Source organism: Electrona antarctica (assembly GCF_951216825.1).
Source record: "Electrona antarctica genome assembly, chromosome: 24".
Lineage (NCBI taxonomy): Eukaryota > Metazoa > Chordata > Actinopteri > Myctophiformes > Myctophidae > Electrona > Electrona antarctica.
This window is the reverse complement of record NC_136803.1, coordinates 12,709,674-12,735,945: the sequence shown is the minus strand read 5'-3', so window position 1 is coordinate 12,735,945 and position 26,272 is coordinate 12,709,674. Positions and strand designations below refer to the sequence as shown.

Genomic DNA, 26,272 nt, shown 5'->3' with positions numbered 1-26,272 from the left:
GTTTAGTTGGGTTCCGGTATCATCACTCACTGAAAATAGTCGATCTACAAGCTCACAAAGCGACGTGCTGCTACTGTAGATCGGCTATTTTCGGTTTGCCAAGACACTAATGCGCAACCAAGCATAAATCAGGCTTAACCACTCAAACCCCAACATCCGTATTGTGGGAAAAGCTTTAGACCATGTGGTTAAGGAAGTAGCTTATTACTTGCTGAGCAGCGTCTTAAGGGAGCGCGTGAGAGCGTTGGCGATGGCCGACATCGTGCTCGAGTGGCGCACGAGGGCTTTGACGCTGTGCTCCCCCGGCGCCCCGACGGTCGCCGTCTCGGCCGCTTTGAGCAGACAGATGTAGTTCATGACGACCTCGTCGACCTTGGCCACCACCTCCCTCTGCTGGTGCGTGGCGGAGGCCCCGAGGCCCCGCACCAGACACATGCACGCCTCGCAGAGACAGCACAGCACCTGGAAGCTGCAGGTCACGGCCAGCAGCATCTCCTCGGGACTGCCGTGGGCCTGCGCCGTCCGCCGGCAGGCCCGGCCCAGCTCCTTGGACTCGATGGAGAGGAGCTGCTTGTAGTGGGACAGGTCCTGGGCGGGAGGCATCTGGGGCACCCCGCTGCGGTGGTCTCCCGCCCGGCCCACGCTGGACCGCACCAGCGCGATGAGCTCGCTCGCGTCCCGGCGGACGTCGGCGAAGCCGGCGGGGAACACGTACATGCGGTCCTTGAACGAGTTGATGCGCGCCAGCCGGTCGACGAAGCTCATGCTGTTCAGGACTTCGCTGCAGAGAGGGTCGCCGCTTGCGTCCGGCGGTGGCGTTCCGCCGCAGAGCTGAGCCACCGGCGTCATCACTCTGCAGCCTTGGATGCCGACGTTGTTCCCGGCGCCGTGGTTGCCCCTGGACCTCTCCCATTCAATTTCATCCTCCTCCCCCTCGCTCTTCCTCTTGAAGAAGCAGTAGCTAAATGGCCCGTTGCAGCGCCAAGGACTGTTGTCCAGTTTCTGCGAGCCCTTCATGTGCTTGGAGTCGCACGCCACTGACGCCCTCCGGCTGTCGCCCCTGCCGGAGGACCAGCACGTGGTTTGGGAAGAGACGGAGCCCTGGGAGTAGCTCTTGGAGAGCCTCTTCCTCGCCGTCCTGCGCTGGACTTTGGTTTCTCCGTGTTGTTGGTGCGGCGACGCCAGCAGCGGCTGCTGGCTCCGGCTCCTGCAAGGTTTGCTGAACAGTGCATCCGCGCTGCCGCAACCCGCCGTCACGTTGCTGCAGCTGCGCCTGAGCTCTCGGCCCCGCTGGAGGCCGTTGTTGTTGTGGGGGTCCGTCTGCTGCTGCAGGGCCGGGGCGAGCATCTGACCGTGGTTCTGGTTCTTCCAGTGGTACTGGATGGAATCCTGCTTGGGCAAGGGGCTCGGTTTGCCGGAGCTGGCGTTGGCTTGCATCGGCAAGGCCAAGGAATGAGGTAGCAACGAGGAAGGTGGTGGTGGAGCTGGAGCTTGAAGGTTTTGGGTGGGTGACATAATGCATGATACAGACCCGGTAGACGCCTGTCGGATAAAAGCTGAGGGTTGAGCTCCACATCCTAGCGAAATGGCGCACAGCTCCGTCCGCGGGACAGTCAAATTGGGGGCAGCGGTGTAGCACAGAGAATCGTTAGGAAGTTGGTGAGACTGGTGGAGCGCATGCTTTGTCCTCGCATTTGACTTCATCCAGTCCTCCGAACTGCCGCTTGGCTGGCTTCTGGATCTCGGTGGTGGGCGTTCAACGTCCTCACAGTTCCTGCCAGAAGTGAAACCTGCTTTTTGATGGCCGCTGCTCTCTGTCCTCTTACGCAGCGACAGGAAACGGTCGGGGCCGGCAGCGCCACGTTCGAGATCCATCTCCAGGCCGGAGAAGGAGCTCCTCCGCTCGATGCTAGCCGCCCTCGCCTCTGGAGGCTCGGCAGGTCTCGGGGTGTGCGAATTATGACTCCTGAGCTTGGCGGGGAGAGTGGCTGAGTGGTACGGATGTTGGCTTCTGTTTGCCGCCGGCGGGGCGGCCATATTGGTGGTGACCGTGCCGGGGCCGAGGAAATGGGACGGCACGGAGGAAGGCGTGCAGGTGCAACGCGCGATGGTGTTCCCCCTGTTCTTCACCATCTCCGCCAGCTGGGGGTTGCTAGTGATGTAGCATCTACTGTCCTTTCTCACCGCCCCTCCCCTGCCTTTCCCTTGATGCATCTTGCTGACCGTCAGGTAGTTGATGAGCTGCCTGTACGCCTCGCCTTCCTTCTGGTTCAGCTCCCTCAGACCGCAGACCTGTTGCTTGGCCTGCGGATCGCTGTGCTGCTTTCTGGCGGCGGAGCCTGAAGCTTCTCTGTGCATCGATGACGTGTGCGTTACGAGTGAGGGCCGGCACGTCTCGGCCCCCGCCGCCGGGGGGTGAATATTGGGCAGCATCTTCCGTAGGAGCGAAGGGTCTGCGTGCGGGTGGAGGTCTTTACCCTGAGGGTGGAGGTCTTTACCCGGAGGGTTTGGGCCTGAGCCTCCGTGCTTGCCATTGTCGTATGCGTGCACTCGCAGTAGCGAGGAGGAGGAGCCGGTCAGCGGGTGCCGCTGAACGCGGCGGAGCTTGGAGTCGAGCGTGGCGGAGCAGAGCGGCGAATCAGCCGGCGTGCAGCAAGCACTGCCGCTGTTGATGCTGCTGCCGCCGGCGTCTATCGACGAGCACAGAGAGCCCTGTAGCGAACCGTGGGCTTCCCCGTGATAGTTGGAAATCCTCTTGGCGAGGTGGTATTCGCACAGGCGCGACACGCTCTGCTGTCTCGACACGGGCGGGTGGTCGCCTTGTGCTTCCAGAGGCCCCTCCGGTGGGGCTTTCTTGGACGGGGAGAGAAGGGACACCACCAACAGGTGTTCGTCCTGCTCGACCGGCGCCGGCGCCCTGCCGTCCTCTGTAGTGTCCCCCGACTCACTGACTTCTACAAGGTGGTCGGAGGTGCAGGATGACGCGCGAGGTATATGAATGCGCCCCCTGGGGAGGCTGTTCAGACCGAGACCCTCGGCGATAGAACTCTCGGGCAGCGCGCACCTCCGTTGACTCCCACTTCTTTCTTCCGCGAATGACACGCGCTGCTCCGCGTCGAGGCGGCCGTTGCTCGCACCTCGATGGCCTTCCCTCGTGCTGAAGGTGTTATACTTCCCGTTGGAGTCGGACGATTTCCTGTGATGTTTGCCTCCCGGCGTGGTGGAGTTGGGTCGCTGCTGCAGCACGGTGACAGACGTGGAAGTCTGGGGCCTCGCCGACTCCTGGCTCTCCGACTCTGGCCGCGCGGCGGCCTCCAGCATGGGGGTGGTTCTCGGGGGAACCGCCGGGGGCTGGAGAGGACGCGAAGAAGGACTCCGTGGCTTCTTCTGCACGGCACCCCCCGCCGCTGTGCCGAGCAACGCAGGGAATTCCGTTTTCTCCTCCAGCAGAGGTTGGTAGCCGTCCCGCGTGGCCACCAGGAGACGCAGGTGGCTCTCGCTGAGCTTGTGGGCAGCGGCCAGCTCTGAGATCTCCGTCATCTCTGAGGAGTTGGTCTCGTTGCCCGAATCCGAGGAGGAGCCAGGGCTGAAGCCCCGAGATATCAAAACACCTGTAGGGAACGAGGGAGAGGAAAACATATCAGCGTTGCATTCATTGATTTGGGTGTTCAAATCGTTTAGTGTAAATGTAATAAAAATGTTAATCGAAAGATTTTAATGGACTATCAGCGAAAATGAAATGTGAGAATCAGAGAATCAAACTTTATTGTCACATCATATTACAAGTAACATGGGTGAAATTCTTGTTTGTGCAGGCTCATCATGCCAAGGAAAAAAAAACATTGGACATCAAGTTTAAAAAGAATACAATATATAACAGTAGCTCTCTATCCCATAAGGGGCAAGATGTGGCATACCAACGTTTTTTCAAAATGGTATACTATCTTGAATAAGTTCATACCACTTTTAAATGGTATACCTTTTTAAAAAGTGTTTTAAAAGTGGTATAAATCACTTTTTCAAAACGGTATACCATTTAGAAAAACGGTATGTACCATTTTCTGTAGAGTGATATGCCACATACCATTTTGGAGTTCGCCCTCCTTCGTGTGCTGTGTGTGTCTCGTAAAGGTGAGCAGGGCACAAGTGCTCGTACTTATTTGTGCATAAGAGTGACTACATGTACATCAGCGCACGGCTGACTCATTGGCGCTCGACAATGCGTGCACACATGCATCGGCACGGGAGGGACACACCTGCACTGTGAGCGTGATGATGCGACTGTGGATGCGGTCGCAGCGGATGCCTCTGTTCAGAGACAGAGAGAGCCTCCAGGGCGTGAAGCGTGTTGACCACCGCGTTGTCCAGTCTCCTCTCTGTTCGTACTCCTCCTCCTGATCCTCCTCCTCTTCCTCCGCCTCCCGCGCTGACCTCCTCTCCGTCCTCCTCGCCCGTTGGCACGGCGTCAATCAGCGACACGGGGATGTCGGCGGCGGCGGTGTCGCCCCGGGCACCACCCTGGGCACCACCCTGCGGCCTCGCATCGGCCGCCGAGTCCTCGTCCGAGCTGTCCCTGTGAAGCCAGGGTTGTTACAGTTAACGCAGGGCTAACGTTAACTAAGGAAATAACAACTACAACTGAAGATACAATATCAAATATCTAAATACTGAATCAAGCAACTTAAAACCTGCTCACAAAAGCCTGAGCAGACGTTAAAATGACCACAAACTAGTTTGAAAGTGAGATCCCTTTAAATACCAATGGGCTCTATGCACACACGCCATTTTGGCGTGTGTTACCACTGGTACTAATGAAGTCTTTGTTACATTCTGGTCAAACAGAGTTGTTTGTATTGTGCGTGTTGGCTCACTGGAAACACTCTGCTACACCAGTGAGTCTCAAAATGACCTTGTCCTTGACTATTTGTACACTCTCAGAATTATGGGCGTCCTTGAAATTAAAAAAGTTTGAGAACCACTAAATGGAACAGAGCTTTAATTAGTATCATCGGTAACACCTATGAAGGAAGTAGAGACGCGGCCCGGAAGTAGGAAGAGTCATTCTGTGTGCATATTTTGATATCTGCTCTTTCTTTTCAAAATCTTTTTATTGTAATTTCAATAATATAAATCTCAGAGATCATAGGGCAGACATACAGTAATGAAAAGACTAGTATTGCGCAAAACATGCCCCTTCAAGACAAAAGAAAAGAGAAAAAACATTTTCACCCCTTCAAGTCCCAATTTAGTAAAGCCAATTCCCAATTCCCCAGCCTCTCTACGAGTACTCATCTCTGCTAACCCCCACAATCAGTTATTGGGAGGGTGAAGAAAGCCTCGGGTCTCCTCCGATACCCGGGCCGTCAAGCCACCATCTTCTTTCCACCTGACAGTGACAGGTCTCACTAGGGGGGCATAACGCATGTGGAGATATCTGCTCTTAAACACAGCGACAGTTATGTTCTGTCTCCTTGCCTGAAGCCTTGTGGCGGGGCGGCAATGGCCAGGTTGAGGCTCTGCAGCAGCGCGTCCTCCTCCTCCTCGCCGGCGGCACCGTCTCCCTCGGGCGGCGGCAGCGACGTCAGGTCGATGATGTCGTCCGTGGACCCGGAGAGCGCCAGGAAGGTGGCCACGGTGGCCTTATTGCCGCAACCGGCTGCCTCTGCATTCCCGTTCCCCTCTCCTCGCCCCATCGCCGTCATCTCGTCCCCCACCGGCGTGCCCGCGCCTCCGGCGGAAGAGTCCTCCTCGCACGAGGCGTCTTCGTCGTCCTCTGCGTCGTCCGTCGTGTCGGCGTAGCACAGGTCCCTGAGGGTAGATAGAAATATACCTTCAAAATAGGAGCTTTTGGTTGCCGGGAAAACATGGCCGATTTTACTCTGAACCCGCTAAAAGCTCCAAAGCGTTCATATTTTGAACGAGATGAGAAGTCAGAAATGAAGCGCTTAGTATATCCATCAGATCAAAACCACGGAGAGCGCCCTGGATTCGCAGATACGAGGCATTCTTTCTGCCGCGCTAACAGCTAAGTGAACGGGGCGCTAATATGAATGAAGAGCGAAGCGTACGGTGGCCTTAGAGGCTCACTCAAAAATAAAAAAAGGAAAACATGCAGAATATTATTCTCTCGTCTGATATCATTGAGGATGCGCTAGGACGTGTACACACGTCCTATGCATCCATCCGTCGATTGGATTCCCTATGACGTGTGGACACGTCCTATGGACGGAACCTGTTAAAGTATTGCTAAACACCTGCATTACTTATAGTCTTAATACATAAGAAGTCTACACAATTAGAGCATGTAGAAGAATTGTTAATTTGATTGTATGCCATGGAATTGTGGACAAAATCTTATCCAACAACTGGGGTCTGAGAGGCTAAATGTCATCAAATGCATGGTGGTCCGTGGCTCACAAGCCGAATAAATAATGGACCTTGATATGAAAAGGGTTGAAAACCACTGTGCTAAAATGATAACACAAAACATGAGGGCTTGTTTCCATTGTGTTTTCATTCTTCGGACTACACATACAGTACGTCATGTCTTAGAATGAGCCAATAGGGGAAGGGGATCAACGTCACCTGATTCTTTGTTTGACCCCGCAAAAACTTTGGATGTGTGTCTCAAAGAATATGATTATTGGTAGAATCATGGAAACTTTCGAATATTTGGCGGTCCCGTTTTCATTTTTCACTGCATCGGTGGTTGTTGCAATCACATGCACTACAATACTTCACCATATGTTGCACTATGACCAAATACACCCATTAAATGTAACCATGTGTATGTTCCCTAATGCCATTCCAATGGTAAGCTGTGTTGTTTTCACACCATGAAGCAATGGCGGATTCGTACACGCCCCAAAATACCAGTATGTGTGTCTTAAAGAATAGGGTTTCCATAATGGAAATATTTATTTCTGAAAGTATAAAATTATCAAATGCATGGTCTGTTTTGGTCATAATACAGTATTTACTTTACCTATTGGTACCAGTTTGTAATTTCTCTGTATATTTCAGTTAAATATTTATCTGTCCTGTGCAAGTTTAGTTTAGTTTGAAAAAAGCCAAGCAGAATTGTATTTGTTTGTGACAATGAATGGTCGAGTAAATGTCAAGATTGTGCTGACCCAGCCTACTGTCTGTCCCTTCATAAAAAATATAAAATAAAGGCGAAAGCCACAAAAAAAATTGTGCTGACCCTACCTGAGCAGCGGCTCCTCGCCGCCCTCCACCTCGCCTATGTTGCTGTAGACGTGCGGCCGGCCACCGTACGGAAATGGCGCCCCGTCATCCCGTGGCCGGAAGTTGTTAATGTCGTTATTGTTGTGGGACCGTGTCGTCAAGTAGGCCGGCCTCTGCTCGGCAGCCGCGCCGTCATAAGCCGCCAGACTCCTGGGGTTTCCCCCGCCGCCAGCGTTCAGGGGTGGGCCCCCCCCGCCGCTGAAAATAAATGACACTTTGGCGCTCCGGGGCGAGTCCTGCGGTTTGTATCTGGTGGCAGGGGGGACGGGAGGGGGCAGGGGGTTTCTGTCCTGGGATTCGGGGTGGTGGTGCGGCGAGATGCTGTTAGTTTCCCTTTGGCCGTTGTCAGAGCAGTCCCTGGCGTAGGGGTCTCCCTGGCCGGGACCGGGAGACGTCTCTTCGCAGACCCCCGGAGACGATCCGTACGGCCACTCTGGGATACGATCCTGAACTGGACGGAGCAGGACAAAAGGCTGGATCAGCTATGGGATTGTAAGGGTTTTATGTTGTGTTGTGTGGTAGTAAAATACATAATGTTGCTACATTGCTGTCGGGTAGAAACCTCTTATCACCTTATTCTAACTTTTGGTTTTTCGTAAATTAACGGCCTATACCTGAACACACTACAGCGTCACACAAAAGCAGCAGATTCACAAGCTTGAAGCACATCTGCTACTTTTGATGCTTTTGAATTTGAATCCTGAAAAGCAACAGTTTTGGACAAATACGAGTTTTCCACACAACAGAGACGATACATTACTTTGTTTGGTTATCGATTGCACGGTGAAAAACGAAGCTAAACAGGAAATCAAAATTGCGCCTTGCTTAAAATATATCGAAGATTATTATTATTATTAGGGTATTTTCCATCAATATTGTTCTGCATGCATACTGTCGCACGCACGCACGCACACACACACGCACACGCACACACACACACACACACACACACTGTATATTGCGTGGAAACTCACAAGCGTCCTCCTCGCTGATGCTGTTGCAGCTGGCCATGTTGAAGATGGACCTGCGCGAGTCCACCAGCAGGCGGTAGTAGCCCGCAGTGAGACAGGCCAGGTTCATGGCATCGCTGGACTCCATGATCAACGTGATGGGCTGCGGGAGAAGAACGGGAATGAAACATTTAAATCGGTGGTTTTCAACCCTTTTCATATCGAGGCTCATTATTTATTCGGCATTTGAGCCACGGATCCACCATTTTGATGAGATTTAGCCTCTCAGACCCAAGACCAAAGAATATTTTGTAAGTTGTTGGATAAGGTTTTGTCCACAATTCCATGGCAAACGATCAAAATAACAATTCTTCTACATGCTCTAATTGTGTAGACTTCTTACATTATGTATTAAGTAATGCAGATGTTTAACAATTATTAACTCTTGAGAGCGTAACATGAAACCAAATGGACCCGTAAGGTATGTGAAGGCATGGGTAACTCTGTTCCTAATCCTAGAACAACGTGTGTATTTTTTGTTTTTGCTCTACATTGAATATATTCGCAGAAAATAGCCGTTCTACAAGCTCATACAGTAGTTGTGAGCTTGGAGATTGGCTATTTTCTGCAAAATACAGATGCTGGGGTGGGGTTTAAGTGGTTAAGACAGAGAAACATGGGGAAAGATAAAGAAGAATGTGATTAAAAAAGACAAAGAACATGCAACAAAGAAAGAAAGAAAGAAAGAAAGAAAGAAATGATGTAATCTTTGTGTTATGTTCAGAGACAGAGTGGTTTCACTGTTGACTTCCCCTGATAGGCTATACAGTATTTTGCTACAAATTCTCCTGTTTTCTGAATTTAAGCCAGTAGATGGCAGTAGCGACCAACATATGAGATTCATGGTCCTTGTGATAAGGATTGGCCCTGAAGCATGCAGTAATGGACACAGACATGACAATTACATCTAATATTGTATTATTTTTGAAGAACCATTGACTAAAGTAAGTAACTAAGTACATTTACTAAAGTATTGTACTTAACTCAAAAGTTCAGGTACTTTCACTTTACTTGAGCATTTCCAATTGTCATTAACTACAATTTTGAGCAAATTTTACTTGAGTATTATCAACTTTTTATAGTTTTACTTCTACTCCACTACATCTCAGAGGCAAATATTGTACTTTTAATGTCTACTCATACTCCGGTTTTAGTTGATAAAGTGACCACCAAAAACTACAACATGCCGTCACGCCGTAGTGGTAAGCGACTCACCGCTCACCCAAACACATCTCTCTTGTTTTTTACTAAGCACTGTTTCAGGTGGTCAGAGCATGAATAGGCCTTTACTCCAATACAGTTATTTGAAAACATAGTTGATAGTTACTTTGTGGATTTTGATTATTATTACAAAATCATCCCTCAACCACTTTAGCCCTATTTATACCTTGGCCACAGTATATGGAAATAAAACCAAACGCGTATCATCGCGACACGCTTACGTTCTCTCTGCGCTCCTCAACCTGCTGATGGTGTGTGTGTGTGTGCGTGTGCGTGTGCGTGTGCGTGTGTGTGTGTGTGTGTGTGCGCTCACCCTGACGTCCAGAACGTGCAGCTCCAGGCGCACGTTGTCGTCGTCCTCTGTGAGGATCTCGATGCGGTTGACGTGGCTGAAGTCGGCCAGCAGCGCCACCAGGTGGGTGCGGGTGTTGATGATGTGGCTGATGCCGTAGCGCGGTCCCACCAGCAGGGTCACCTCCGTCTGCTTCTCTCCCTGCTGCGGAACAACGGTGAAGGGACGCCTTACTTGAGTACACAGTGGTGGAAAAAAGTACTCCGATTTGTTACCCAACGGTGGGTACTCGGGGACCGAGGCCTTAGGCCGATTCTTCTACAAATGCCTTCTAAATCAGTAGTTCTGAAACCTTTTCGTAATTCAAAATAATTCAACATTTTGCAAACACTTTCTTTTCCAAAAGTCCCAAAAAATAACAGATATTTAAGCTTACAGTGTGTGTGTGTGTGTGTGTGTGTGTGTGTGTGTGTGTGTGTGTGTGTGTGCACAATATCACAAGAAAATGTTTGCAGCCACAGGCACCCACAGTGGAGGAAAGATCTAAATAATTAATGACCTAAATAGAATGTAAAGTATGCAAAAGTATGCAAAATCACTCAGATTTATGCTGAACGGCAGATATTATTTGATCCGTTGTGTCTTGTTGACTTTGCATTTGTTTTCAAAATGTGTGTATAATCTGTTAACGCCACCCTGCTGTTGCTCTTTTGTTTTTGTTTGTCATGAACTTGTTAACATGTTGGTCTTCACTGAGAACAGAAAAGATAGAAAACATGGAAATGTAACCAACCCTCAGGCTAGGGGACCAGGGGCCTATTTCACGAAACTTGGATTAGCGATTAAACCCGGATTTAACAGATATCCTGATTTATTATAGCCTGGATCAGCGATTAACCGGTTTCATGAAAACTGGTTAATCTTGCCAGATTAACTTGGCCAGTTAACCTGGATATGTTGAGGCTTGATTCGGTTTCATGAAAGCAATGCCACATTAGTTCCCATGGAAACTAATGCTTTGGATTTAGCCTGCTCTTGGACCAGGCTAACAGCCAGGTTTAACCTAATCCTGATGTCTTTACTGTTCATTAAGCTGTCAATCTGATCACAAACCAATGATGTTTTCCACACTTATTCAATTATTATGGGTTTATGTTGCCTTATTTTTATCGGTCTGCATTAAAGGACTAATTTAAGCACTATATAAAATCAAAGAACCAAAATATACATATAGGCTCACAGCTTGTGAGCTTGTAGATCAGCTACTTTTGGTGAATGTTCCCCAGTATAGGGTTGCTGTCGTGCAAGTGGTTAAGAAGAATTATTATATTATATTATATTATATTATATTATATTATATTATATTATATTATATTATATTATATTATATTATATTATATTATATTATATTATATTATATTATATTATATTTTTGTAAAAGTGAAAACCACTAAATATTACCTCATTGTTTTACAACATATTACCATTGTAACGTTTCACCCACTATTGAACCCATGACCCACAGTTCACCAGTCTGGCCACTGTCTGGACAACAACCCCCTTCCCCAAAGGTAGCTCCCTCAGAGGAGGGAGTTATGGCCAAATATCACAATGTGACAATATCATTATGCTTACAATATTAAGAATTCTGTTTTAAGTTAATAGTAGTGGTAAAAACGCCGGGACAACGCTCCACACGTCCCAAACTCTTCTCCCTTCTGGCCCCAAAACTGTGGAATGCACTCCCCGTTGCAATCAGAACTGCAGCATCACTCCCAATCTTCCGCCGTAGTCTGAAGACCCACCTTTTCAGACTCCATCATGGCCCATAGCACTTATCCTACCCCCTTAGATAGCACTTTTTAGACTTAGATAGCATTTGAAACAGACTTATAGCATGTCATGTAGACAGCACAATAATTGCATTGTATGTAGTCATAGCACATCATAGTACATATGTATAGCATAGTATAGTATATATGTATATTTAATATGTATAGTGTCATTATATAGATATGTTCTAGTTACGTTCTTAGCTTATGCATGTTTCTTGATAAATGCATTTTATATATGTGATGTATTCCCATACTTTTGTTCTTGCCTAATGTAAGTCGCTCTGGATTAAGAGCGTCTGCTAAATGCCTAAATTGTAAATTGTAAAATGTAAACTATATGTTTGGGGTAGTTAATCATTCAGTCTATACACTATTGAGAGTATTTTCGCTCTTTAATTACAGCAGCAGTATTTATTTTAGAAGCTTAAGTCCTTGTATCAGTAAGTCTTGAATAGATTAGTAAAGATACTGAGATATACAGAAGGGGGCAGTAATGCAACTATTAAGGATGCAAACTGACATAATACCCCATGAAGAAGAAGGATCAGTAAATCTGTGTTCCATCAAATGGGTCTAGAGACAAAAAGCCAGGCTGTCTATTCAGCCAGGCTTTATGATCCTGGCTCGCTAAATCCACCCATTCTCGCTTGGCTTTAGGGGAACAGAATAAACCAGGCTGTAAAGACAAGGATTTACCAAGCCTGGTTTTGGCTTAAAGTTTCTGCTCAGTGTTACTGTATGTGCAAAGAAAACAAAAACGACAGCCGCTTACCAGCAGTATTGATTTGAACTCCCTCCCTCCGTACAGTCTGAGCTCACTCAGGTACCGAAGATAGTGCACCTTCGCTTGCAGAGCAGTCAGCTGCACGCACGCACGCACGCACGCACGCACACGCACACGCACACACACACACACACACACACACACACACACACACACACACACACACACACACACACACACACAGACACACACACACACACACACACGGTGGTTTAGAGCATCCATGATTGAAATTGTGAAACCTTCACTTGGTAACAACCACAATAGGAATGCAGAATAGGGAGTGAATATTTGATGTAGGCAGCAGGCTGCTGCTCATGGATCTGGACACCATAATGAGCCTGATCTGATCAGTCTGATTTTGTTTGCTGTTTTCTTGGCTGTAGTAGGCTCTCTAATGAACCAGCTGCCACTGTCATGCATACAAATATTTCACATTCCGTGTTTGGAAGGATCAATTATTGGACACTACTATTATGTGGACGAATCTTGGGTACTCAAAATGTTCTGTAAGCATCACAATAGTTTTTCAATATCTTTTTACCACTTAATCCACTATACTTTATGGTATAATCATATCATCATCATCATACTATAATTAAGCCAATGTCTGTCTGAAAATAATGAATGTGTGTCAGAAACACCGCCGTAGCACCTCACTGCCTGCACCAATCGCTCCCACTTTTCACACAGGCATTGACCATAATAATATGGAGGTCTTAACGAAGCCCTTTTTCCAATTTAACAAATTATAAATGAATTATGAATTTATTAGTGAATTAAAAACGCACCCAGGGCGCAGTACCCCCAACGGGTAAGGGCTAGTACTGAAAATAGACAATCTACAAGCTTATAACACGTTGTTTTGCGATTGCAAAATCGTTTTTCACCCGGTGCCAATTGCCTATAAGCTGTAATCCTGGGCGCTACTCTCCCTCCGCCAACCTGGGGAGTGTCCCGAACTGAGCTCATGCTCCCTTCAATGCATGAGCAGGCCGCTTCTTATCAGCCAATGCTTTTTTTTAAACGATCTACCAACCCAACCCCCGAGGTGAGGATTGTTCCATGTGTGCGATGCGTCACGCTGTTCTTCACATTAGTATTCAAGGGCCGACATGACAGAGGGTCTTAGAGGGTTGACAAGGGGTGAGAAACGCCACACATGCACGGGCTGAGGTATGCACTATTTCTACATATTGCATCAGAAAGATAGTGTGTGCGACTGTGCGTGCGTGTATGTGCCCACAGACACACGCCATCTATGACCAGTGGCGTAAGGAAGAGTGCGCGGCGTCTTTGGCAAGGGCAAAGCGAGAGATAATATGAGACAATGAACATGTGCTGCTCGCACATACCTTCTTCCCGGGAGGCACGAGGTTCTGGTTGGTCCGGAGGATGTGCGTCAGAGCCTTCTTGATGTTTTTCACCTTCATGCTGGACAGCACCGCGGGAGGCAGGAACAGCGACAGACCCCACTCCTTCCTGTCGTTGGGAGCAGAGAGAGATGGAGCTTTAAGGCAGTCTTTTGAATACAATTTTAATGAGTTTTTTTTGTCACCTGAAAAGTTGTAGTTTTAGTCTAGTTTTAGTCAATTTAAGGCTCATACATAGTCTGGATTTTCGGTGGTGGGGTGACCACCGAACTACAACATGACGTCACGAGCCGCGGTGAAGAGCAAACCACCACCACCGCTCCAGCCCTTCTCTCTGTTTTTACTCACCACCGCTCAACGTTATTTCAGCTCCGGTGGTCAGCTCACCACCGGAGCGGTGGTCACCTCACCACTGAAAATCCAGACTATGAATAGGCCTTAAGGGCTGTTTGTACCAATAAAGGATCAAGGATTTATTTTTAATTCGAGTTGTGTTGCACCACTTAAATTTAAGCATTGCTTAACAAATCAGTGGTTAAATCCTTAACCTGTGAGTAAATCCATTAACCTGTGATTAAAACTTTAACCTGTGATTCATTCATGGATTAAACTTTGCTGTGTGTCCGCCATCTTGGATTTACACTGTAAGTAAACAGGAATAACCAACCCTCTTGAGCCTAATATCATTAGTGTTACGATTTAATTCACCTTTGAGAGAATGTGGACGGTGTCGCGTCACTCTGTAGTGCGTGGTGGGTTTATAGATCTCGACAAAGCCGAAAAAATATTTTAATAATAATATCATCAATATTAAAAAAAAAAAAAAAAGTAAAAAGTCGTGGTATTCAAAATGATAAAACACAATACGACTTGAGAGCTCATTTCCATTGTGGTCCTTTTTTTGTGCTGACATTTCTGCCGTAATGATCATATGAGGGAACACTGTCCCTCCACTATCCGAGGACATCTTCCGCTATTGAAAAGCATTGCATTCTATTTGATGTATTTTAGCTGTGTTTTTTTTATTGTCTGTTTCGCACTGTGCTGCCAGAGTTACCGAAGGCAAAATGAAAATGTTATGCAAATTCAGTAGACAATAAAGGTTTCTCATCGTATCTAATTCACATCCGTCCCGGTGGGACTACCTTCGACTGTGTCCTTCACGCCAATATTATGGAAAATGCGGGTCTGTCTGCTGTTTATCGTTGACTTCCCCCCCACGGCATTGCGGTTGCTTTGACCTCGGCTTGCAGACGACATTAGTGGTGCATATCGTCTCTGTCGGGGGGAATGCTCATACAGCGTGTACGAATGATGTCCAAATGAAAAGTAACAAGTTTTTCGGGTTTCAAACGCTCTCTCTAGGTCGTCCTCAGACGAGCCCTCCATCGTCACAATTAGCCCTTCACTAAGTCCCTCCCCAACCCATCCTTGTCCAATAGGCACGTTAGCAGCGAAGAAAGCTTGACCTGCATAGCAACCGTTGCTAAACTATTTGGATTGGCATTGGACAATCGCTTTTTGGGGTGGGATTTAGTGAAGGGCTAATTCCAGTCGTCCCGGTTCTCTATACATCTGGTCAATTTGTTCGTTGGTGCTTTGAGCTCCTGCGTCTTTCTCAAAAGCAGCAGCACAGCAGTAGCAGGTCGGCAAGCTCGAATCGGGGTGGATTCGTGTCACGTTTCGAGCTTGCAGCAGATCTGCTACTTTTGATGCTTTTGTGTGACGCTGTTGTGTGATCAAGTACGAAAAAGAAAAACGCAAAAAATATTTATGGGGCCTGGGCCATGGCTCAGCGGTCCAGGCACCTTGGCTGGTAATCCAGTCTGGCAGTGTGCCGCGGGTTCGACTCCTGATCCCGACGGCCTTTACTGCATGTCATCCCCCCATCTCTCTCCCCATGTCTTGTCAGCCTACTGTCTGTCCCTCTATAAAAAATATAAAATAATAATAAAGGCAAAAAAAGATATATGGAGATAAGAGGTTTCTGCCTGACAGCAACGATATCCTATAGCAGTCGTGAACAAACAAACAGACAAAGATAAACTTACTGGATGTATTTGAGAGAGACCTTCTGCGTTTGTCTGGTTGTCATGGTGAGGATATACATCTGCAGAGCGGCCAATCGGAGCGCAGCGTCGTACTTGAGCTCCGGGCCGAAGCGTTCCAACACCACATCGTTGCAACTCTGTATACAGCAAGCCGGAAGGGACAAGTTTCAAAATAAAAGGAAACCCCAAAGTCAGGTCTATCCCCCATGTGTATTGACCATAGAAGCAGTCCCACTGTGAGTGTATATTGCTTGATTCATGCTTCATCGTACAATGGGGACTGAGTATAGCAGATCTATAAGCCCACAACGTGTCCTGGCTGTGACACGTTGTCAGCTGATTAAATTAATAACTGTTGCTGCAAACACTAGTGAAGCATTCAAAATAATGGTGGAAAAAGTGGTTGTTTCACTTAAGTAAAAGTATCAATACTGCAATGTAGACATACTCCATTACAAGTAAATGGCTGGAATTGTCCCATTTCACGTTTTCAAATGTATAATTATAAATAAAAACATATCATTTGAAAATATTCAATATTTTCAAATGGTCGAAATGTATACTATAGGGTGTAAGTGGTTAATTATTTCTCTGCTAGGTACGAACATATTTGTACCCCCCAGTTTACTCCATATATGAAGTGGTTGAGCCCAAAATCAGCTTCTAACATTGGTCCTGTTGCTATGCAACGCCTCCGTTATCACCAGCTATGGGATCTTTGCAACACCCCTCCATTTACCTGGGTTAAAAGCAGGATTTTCAAAGCCCCATAACTGCTTCTACGTTCGCTGTCCATGGTAATCCTGATTCCTGATTCATCCGATGTTCGGATGTCATTTGTGACTTTGTGTCGCATCGCTCCCGACATGTAAACGTAAACGTTTCTGGCTAAAGGTAAACAGCGTGAGCTAAAGCTAATGATAGCCGATCCTTACAATGATAGTCTGCAGGCTGGTACGGTGGAGCTGAAAATTACCCAAGTCAGGAAATAAGGCTGGCACAGCTTAACTTAGCTTCTATTTAAATGTACTGTAGTCTTTTTCTCATTTCTTATGATGTTTTTAATTTAATTTAATTTAATTTAATTTAATTTAATTTAATTTAATTTAATTTAATTTAATTTAATTTAATTTAATTTAATTTAATTTAATTTAATTTAATTTAATTTAATTTAATTTAATTTAATTTAATTTAATTTAATTTAATTTAATTTAATTTAATTTAATTTAATTTAAACTAAACTAAACTAAACTAAACTAAACTAAACTAAACTAAACTAAACTACACTTCTGCTGCCACCTAGCGGCAAACGCAGCACACTGCTGCATTTTTCGGATTTTTAGCAGCGTTTTTCCGACGGCTTTCCGGAAAACGCGGCCAATGTGCAACCACCTTTAATGTATGTTTTGTAATAACTAGACCGGTGTCCGGCTGTAGAGCACCGAGTCAGTAACGATGGAAGTTGGAGATCCATGCCCCACCTGGCTATGCAATACCCGTTGTACCCGTGTCAGAGTACCCGTTCCACCCATCTGTCTGTGTCCCCTTTATACACCTATATATGTAGTTACCTGTACATAGAGGTACTCAAACGCCACAGCGTCTCTCCGCAGCAGCTCCACAGGATCCCTGGGGACGAAGCTGATCCGAAAGAAACACTTCATCTTATCACAGCCAGCCCTCTGGGTCACCTGAGAGAGAGAGAGAGAGAGAGAGAGAGAGAGAGAGAGAGAGAGAAATAATACCACATATCTAAATACTGAATCGAGCAATTTAAATACTGAGTGACAGAATGACAAAATGACCAAAAATGTATTTGAAAGTGAAATATCCCGTGTTTAAAAGTGTTTTTTATGAAATGCTTCACCCAGGGGCGGTGGAGAAGCGTCTCCCTTTGAAAAACTTTATCTGTCCATCGTCTGCTGCTGAACACACAGAGCCTCGGAGCTCAAGTATGTGTGTGTGTGTGTGTGTGTGTGTGTGCGCATGCGTGTGTGTGTGTGGTGAATATTAAATCTGTACCCTTGTGAGCTCACACCTTCATTACAATGTAGTGTTTGTACACGTGCAAGCGCGTGTGACTGTGTGCACGCGCGTGCGTGTGTGTGTGTGTGTGTGAGTGTGCATGTGTGTGCAAGCGTGTGTGTGTGTGTGCTTGTAAGGTGAACTGTCGCCCCTGTCCCTGTGCCAGGTCTGACAAATGACGGCAAAGTCCAAATGCGACGAGAATACTAATTCATGCACACAGTAATGAGTGCATGTTTGTGTGAGCGCACAGGTGTGAGTGCGTGCATGTGTGTGCGTGGCACTGCAATAGGACCTGTGGGTCCAGGGTAGTAGGGCAATTCAGGCAACAAAGAACTCACCGATAGAAGTGGACGTCATCATCGGATTCGACGGACAACCATAAGCAAGCAAGTGTGTGGCAGAGAGGTAGAAGCAAAAGTTAGGAGGGAGTGAATGAGAGAGAGAGAGAGAGAGAGAGAGAGAGAGAGAGAGAGAGAGAGAGAGAGAGAGAGAGAGAGAGAGAGAGAGAGAGAGAGAGCAAGCATGAGAGCAAGAGATATAGAGAAAGAATGAAGAGAGAGATAGAGAGAGAAAGAGTGAAAGATAGAGGTAGAGAGAGAGTTACTCACTTGTATAGACAAATCCACAGAAGGGTGCCCTCCTAGACACCGCCATTTACTGAGGTGTACCATTAACTGATTAGCTACACCTGGCTAGTGTCGCATGGCCAGACTGTTGCCTCTCGCAAATTTACAAATGCTTCCATATACAGTCTGGAGCAACGGAAGTTCTATCATGAGTACAATATAAAGCGGAAGTGGAGCCTCCTCCCCACTTCCGTTTCGTCTTTACAGTCGCGCACATTTAGCCTAATATAAATACAAATCATCTAAGCATACTCTATATAGCTTGCTGTTTAGCAGAAATGGAAATGAAAAAAAATAAGCTCTAAAGATATTTTCGTGAACGGAAATGACTTGGATTTCGGGAGTTGTAGTTCCAGACTCTAATTCAGAGATTGTAGTTGTCTGGCTACGCAAGACTACACCTGACCTACAGGGCACTAATCTATGGAGCAGTGCCCTGTAGGCCAGGTGTAGCTAATCAGTTAAAGATGGAGTGCCGTGATTTTTGTACTTTTTCTGTTTTGCATGTGTTTATGGAGTTAACATAAACATTACTCTAATAGACCCCCAGGTGTGGTTATAATATGCAAATATGTTTTCCCTGTGTATTTTTGGTTTCTTCCTGAAAGCTGAAAGCCTTTGAGTCAAAAGGCCCAATCAAAACAACGTGACATCATAACCCTAACACCTCACACAGCTGTGGGCGAGGCTTAAGTTCAGGTGGGTGGTGCTGGTGCTAAGGTGAAAAGTGAAATCCATGTATACTTAATGAACTGGTGGGTGTGGCGACATAAAAACATAATTTTAACACTTTCTGTACACTATTTTGAAAGAAATCTTCCTCCTAGTATAATCATAATACCTGATGATCATGTTTTTAGGGGTGGATAAAATCACGGCACTCCATCTTTAATGGTACACTTCAGTGCTGCAGTAATGGGCCGCGCCCAGGGCACCTGTGGGTTTGTCTATATCTGAGTAAGAGAAAGAGAGAGTTTACTTATGTACTAATGCAGTGGTTCTCAATGTGTGTGTGTGTGTGTGTGTGTGTGTGTGTGTGAGTCACAGCTGCATACAAATAACAGACACGTTCACATACAAAAAGGAAAAACACCATGAAACACCCAACATACACAAAACAGAGATACATATATACATATATATATACATATATATATACATCAGTTTGAGAACCGCTGCCTTAGTGAGAGAGAGAGAGACAGAGAGAGAGACAGAGAGAGAGAGAGACAGACAGACAGAGAGAGAGACAGACAGAGAGAGAGACAGAGAGAGAGAGAGACAGAGAGAGAGAGACAGACAGAGTCTTCTGTACCTGAGTGAGCATCTCCTGCTCGTGCAGCAGCAGCAGTCTGCTGGGGCAGCCGTCTCTCCTCTCCTCCAGCATGAGAGAGAAGTACTCCATGCACTTGATGGACAGCTTCTCCTGCAGGGTCAGGTTCACGTCCTGCAAGCACACGCACACACGCACGCACGCACGCACACATGCACGCACGGACACACAAACACGAGCAAGAACACACACACACACACACACACACACACGCACACGCACACGCACACGCACACGCACACGCACACGCACACGCACACACACACACAAAAAAGTACCGTCAAACAAGTACAGTTCTTGAATAAATGTACTTCGTTACTTTCCACCACTGACTGCTGTCAATGTGACCTTCGAAGACAGGCCCTTAATGCTAATTTAGACTTTATCCCACGGTCATGTCACATGACAGCGTGTTTTCACTGAAGAAGGGTTGAATAATGAAAATAAATGGTTGTATTCAAGCGACGTGCTCACCAACAAACTATAACATTAGCCTTCAACCCCCGACATCGCTCCACTGACGCGGCTCGGCAGCCGACAGTGGAAGTCTGTTCTACTGGGGATGGAAGTACAAAAACCAAATAATGATTAATTTACTAAGTTTAATTTATATTGCCCCCTTATCGGCTATTTTTGGCGCACAGCGCCATTGCGTGCCAAATATAAATCAGGCTGAAATCGCCGGCTTCAAGTGCTCCGTCAGGCAGAAAATAACCACTTTCCTCGAAATAAGTCAATACCACGTTTTCTGATTAAACATAGAGAAAAAAAAGGAATATCTGTCACAGCGACTGTGACTTTCAAAGTGTACTGTGTTTGTTTACATCGAGGCGCATTCATCTTCTCCCTGTTATTGGCTCTCTCATTACAGCGAGTAGTACACAAATAATGCAGTGTCAGAGAGAGTGTGTTTACTCTCTCTCTCTCACACACACGCAGTGGTGGAAAAGGTACTCAAATGTTTTACTTAAAAGTATCAATACTGCAATATAGAAATACTCCGTTACAAGTAAAAGTCTGAAATTAGAAATGTATTAATTTGTATTAATGTATTAATTTAGTTAGTATTACTTAGTATTAGTATAGTATAGTATTGGTATCAAAATGTACTTAAAGTACCAAAAGTAGAAAGTACTCATTATGCAGAATGTCCCATTTCAAATGTTTAAACATCTTTTGAAAATAGCCGATCTACAAGCTCACAATGTGTTGAATCGAGACGCATTGTGAGCTTGTAGATCGGCTATTGTCAAATCGCAGAAATGCATATAGGGCTGAAGTGGTTAATCTATGTTTTGTATTACAAATCTACAAAGTAACAAAAGTTTTCAAATGAATCATCATCATCACCTTTATTTATACTCGGAAATACAGTTGAGGGCAAGCCCTCATTTTCAATGTAGCCGAGGTTACAATTCACAAGTACAGTCAAAACAATACATCAACACAACATTATAAATCAGGATAAATTACAAAGGAACTTAAATGCAGAGCAATCAGTAAAATAAATCAATTGAAGCAGGAGCAATCACGGTGAAAAAGGTTCTGGAGCATTCCTGAGCTCAGTTTTAAGGAGTTTTGAAGTTCATTCCACGAGGTTGGGCCATTGACAGAAAAATCTGTCTTGCCCAACTCTGTCTGAGCCTGAGGAACCTTGAGCCTTAAAAAATCACTAGAGCGGGTCTGATACGTGCTATTGTTCAATTCCAACATGGAGCAGATAAAGTATAGTCAGGGAGCATCCCAGCAAAGGCTTTATATAAAAATAGGTGCTAATGCTTATCTCGCCTCTCTGTCAGAGAGGATAAACCTGAGTTCTCATAAAGTGCACAGTGGTGGGTACCATAACTATCTCCAGTAGTCCACCGCAAGGCAGAGTGGTAGACAGTGTCTAGCCGCTTTAAAAGTGAAGGAGCAGCAGACCTATAAATTATGTCCCCGTAGTCCAGGACCGAGAGGAAAGTGGACTCAATAATAGCTTTTTTACTGGAATTTGGAAAACAGAATTTATTGCTATACAGAAAACCTAGTTTTTGTATAAGTTTGGAGACAAGATCAACAATATGAAATGTAAAAGAAAGTTTATCGTCAAGCCAGATGCCAAGACATTTATATTCAGAGACCCTCTCAATCGTGGAGCCATCTGAAGAAGTTATAAGTACACTATCCAAGTCAATATTCATAGCCCTAGAAAACAGCATACATTTTGTTTTACTTGCATTTAAAACGAGTCTTAGCTCAACCAGGGCATCCTGGAGAGTATTAAAAGCAAGCTGCAGATTCTTAACGGCAACCTCAACAGAATTGGCAACACAATATAAAACTGTGTCGTCCACGTACATGATTGACTGTGTCAAAGGCTTTGGAAAGATCCACAACCAGGGCAGCACAATGTTTTCTCTCATCTAAGGCGGAGATGATATTGTTAGTTACGAGAGTGACAGCGGTAACTGTACTGTTGGATCGAAAGCCGGCCTGATTTACATTTAAAACAGAGAAACTGGAAAGAAATGCTTTTAACTGTATGAGTGTTTCCAGGATTTTAGCAAGACACGGTAGTTTCGAGATAGGTCTGTAATTATCTAAATCTTGCTCGTCACCTCCCTTGTGTAATGGGGTTATATGTGCGCCTTTCCAAATATGAGGGAAACAGCTTGATGAAATTGAAAGATTAAAAATGTGAGTGATCTGCTCTACAATAAGAGGTGCTGCTAATTCTAAGAAATATGGGTCTAATTTGTCCTCCCCAGTTGAGCTCTTTTGATGTATGTGTAATAGTGCTTCTAGGACAACAGTGGCAGGGAGGGGCTGCAGGGAGAATTGATCAGTTGAGCTATTTGTAGGAACATGGTTGACAGCCTCGAGTGCAGGTCCTCTGTATGTATGGGTGAATAGGTGTCCAGATTCTGCCCATTTAGGCCTGACCTCGAAATTTAAAAAAAATCTTCTAAATCCTCCAGTTTTCTGAAATAAATATTTTCACGATTTTTCAAAAATAGCAGACCTACAAGCTCGTAGCGCGCCACTCGGTGGCGCGCTATGAGCTTGTAGATCTGCTATTTTTCAATAGCTAAATTATAACATAATGTTTAAAACACCAAAAGGGGTTCACACCCAAAATGGGTTAAAAGATGTACATATTTCCATGGGGTCTGAGATTGAACGGTTGTTGCAGATAATTTGTGTAGGTAGGGCAGCAGTGCTGGGGTTCTGAAGAGAATTCACTGCCTTCCAAAATTTGCCTGCATTTCCCTGGGAAGAGTAACGTAATTAACTGAAAATGATAGTCTGATATGGTTTTCCTGAGGGATGAAGTGCATATGTTCCTAATGCGACAGAAGCATGTCCAGTGAGCAGGATCACCGGAGCGCCTGTGACGAGCCCAGGCATTGTTCCTTTCCTTAAGCAGAGCTGCTAGCTCAGGAGAGAACCATGGGTTGACTCTGTCTTTTAGCCTGAGCTTCTTTATTGGAGCATGAGCGTTCACAATGGTGCTAAAAGTTTCTATAAAAAATGCAAGATTAACATCTGAAAATTCCGAGGTTAAAAATAAATCACTACGAGAAATATCAGATAAAAAAAGTTCCACCACTGTCTCTCTCGCATGCACGCACACACGCACGCACGCACGCACGCACGCACGCACGCACGCACGCACGCACGCACGCACGCCCGCACGCACGCACACAGAAGATATTGTCGCTGTTGAGCAGAAAACCCTTGTGTGCCCAAGTTCATCGTACAAGAGTGCCGTCGTAGAATCTGCTATTTTGGGTATTTTGGGAAAAATTGTGAAGTAAGTAGCCTTGCCGAGCCATGAGACCCATAGGGCAGGAGCCTATCTTCTGTTTCTGTAGCGTGAGGCAGCTTGATGTACAAGTACACCCCCTGGACATGATGTACAAGTACACCCCCTGGACATGATGTACAAGTACACCCCCTGGACATGATGTACAAGTACACCCCCTGGACATGATGTACAAGTACACCCCCTGGACATGATGTACAAGTACACCCCCTGGACATGACGCTAGTATGTCTCAAGAAAGTGTGTCTGTGGGTTTCTATAAATATTGAACCAATGAAAAGCATTAACAAGAGCTTGTGACTATAAATAATAACATTTGATCCCTTGGAACATTTTCTTTTTCTTCTTCCATTTCCTGGAAAGTACAAGGTTTCTACACGACAGCGACAATAAGATTCTAATTTAACCCATTAAGGCCTAATGCCGATTCTACAAATTCCTTCTAAGTTCAAAATTACACCTGTGTGAACTGAGCGGTGTAGGCTCTCTCTCTCTCTCTGTGTGTGTGTGTGTGTGTGTGTGTGTGTGTGTGTGTGTGTGTGTGTGTGTGTGTGTGCTCAAAGAGACACACACGGCCAGTCATCGGAGTGGTTAGCAGATGTACAATCTCATATAAATCGAGCTTGTACATCAGGTCTATTGAGTGTAGAACAAAACCACCCACGCATGCACGCACGCACGCAAACACGCACACGCACACACACACACACACACACACACACACACACACACACACACACACACACACACACACACACACAGACAGACCTTTATGGAAGTGCTGCAGTCAAAGCGAAAGGACTTGGTCTGTCCATTCTCCAGGTAGACCTTGAGGACATTTGGCATGAACAGGAGACAGTTGTCCTTCACAGAGTTCTGCAATGAATACACAGGGAAGGAAATAGGACATTGTGTCTTAAATGTACAATGCAGAAAAGGCATTTTAATGAATTAAAGGTAGGCTAAGTGATAGTTTATTATATTTAAAACAAAACATTTTTGTTTAAAAGGTTAAATCAGGGAGACTTTTGGGAGTCCTTGAAAAGAAAAGGCCTGAGAACTAATGTGCCAGTCAGACATGTCATAGTAAACCAAATGATCTATATTGATCCAATATAGCCCCGTCCATGGCCGCTGTGGTAACTGCATTCTATAACTGTATTACCGAAACAAATTCCTAACATGTTTACATGTATGGCAAATAAAGGCTTCTGATTCTGATGAAACCAGTGTCACACATGTTCTGAGCTAAACTAAACCTGGAGACTGTCATTCAGTAACTGGGTATTATGATCAAAATAAGAACACTACAATGGTGTGTAAAAAACAAAACCTAAAAAAATCTGTGTGTGTGTGTGTGTCAGTGAACTTACTGGAACCTGGCCATTGATGATAACCTCCTCGGCGAAGCGCACTTTGACCGGGTTCGACTTGAGCTTGGCTTTCTTGGCAGCACTGATAAACGCTGATTTAGGCGACTAACAGGCCAGAGAGACAAAGACAAGACATTATTACATGAGAGGGAATGACGATAGAGACGCCAAAATGTGCAAATTTTTTGTTAAACATCCCTAGAGAATGAGAGATGGGTGCAGTTTGTCTCATGTCTCAATAGGGCATAGCAGTGGTTTTCTGGTTCCACTGAAAAATCTCCAATTCATTTTTCCCATAGAGATTTACAAAAATCAATTATTTTAAGCCAAGAATCAAGCCATCCAGGATCCTGGTGAATCATGACCATAAAACCTTTGATTCTGTGAAAAACAAAACAATGTTTCGAATATTTAATTATATGATATACTAAATTTACTATGGAATCTTGCATTTCCCATCAGTGTGTCACACCAGGCAAGCCCCCAGGTCATCGTGACATCACGTGACATCAGCCACCATATATGGTGCCCAGGTCATCGTGACATCACTTGACATCAGCCACCATATATGGTGCCCAGGTCATCGTGACATCATCAGGGATGGATATAGGGATGTCATAGTAAATGCGACCTGCTGTCACAGTTAAGCCCATATATGGAGATCAATATTGCCCATCAATATTGGCCAGCAACTCTACATCTGACCTCCTTTCCCATCCATCCTTCCTCTTCGATGTCTCCCTTTTGACTTATACCTGTCCATTCAAACTCTAGATGGGCCTGCCCCAAAGTTATTAGTGCCGCCACACCCGGGCAGGCGGCGAAAAGTAGAGTTCTCAACAGGCCCGGAAATTAAGGCCCGGCCCTACCTGGGCCCTCATCAAACCCTGTACACTCAAGAGAATGTCCCCGCTATCACCCGTAGATCTCCATATACTGTATATGGAGCTGACCTGTTCTGACATTCCATATGTTGATCTGGCCTCATCAAGCCCTGTACACTCAACACATGCTCCTTATATGGCCAGTAAGTTTTCAACAGGCCCACCTGTCCATTCAAACTCAGGACGGGCCTGCCCCAAAATAATTTGGGGCAGGCCGCATTCATTCCATAAGTTGATCTGACCCCCCATGCCAAAGCGCCTGTGCTCGCCCAGCAGTCTGCTGTCAACGAGGCAGATGCGTGCACTCGACCTCGCCCTTTAGGGCTTCTGGGTAACCGAGGCGCAATGCAAAGTCTATGGAGCGTAATGGCGGCATCCATGTCGCTCTGTTCCCCGTTGTTGTTGTTGA

At 45.8% G+C, this 26,272-nt stretch overlaps 1 protein-coding gene across 1 annotated transcript in view; it reads right to left on the bottom strand.

Annotated features, from left to right (window-relative positions):
- Positions 1-26,272, bottom strand: part of LOC306917214 (uncharacterized protein) — a 184,398-nt gene that overhangs the window by 1,083 nt on the left and 157,043 nt on the right. The window contains exons 19-31 of the mRNA XM_079495346.1: positions 24,980-25,084; positions 24,375-24,482; positions 19,781-19,912; positions 17,386-17,505; positions 15,815-15,951; positions 13,746-13,872; positions 12,379-12,468; positions 9,793-9,975; positions 8,223-8,361; positions 7,210-7,699; positions 5,476-5,808; positions 4,257-4,573; positions 1-3,611 (exon numbers count right to left, since the gene is read on the bottom strand). The exon at positions 1-3,611 is cut by the window's left edge and continues 1,083 nt beyond it. Of these exons, the coding sequence (XP_079351472.1) occupies positions 205-3,611; positions 4,257-4,573; positions 5,476-5,808; positions 7,210-7,699; positions 8,223-8,361; positions 9,793-9,975; positions 12,379-12,468; positions 13,746-13,872; positions 15,815-15,951; positions 17,386-17,505; positions 19,781-19,912; positions 24,375-24,482; positions 24,980-25,084 (5,688 nt within the window). The 3' untranslated portion in view covers positions 1-204. The remainder of the gene's footprint in view (positions 3,612-4,256; positions 4,574-5,475; positions 5,809-7,209; positions 7,700-8,222; positions 8,362-9,792; positions 9,976-12,378; positions 12,469-13,745; positions 13,873-15,814; positions 15,952-17,385; positions 17,506-19,780; positions 19,913-24,374; positions 24,483-24,979; positions 25,085-26,272) is intronic.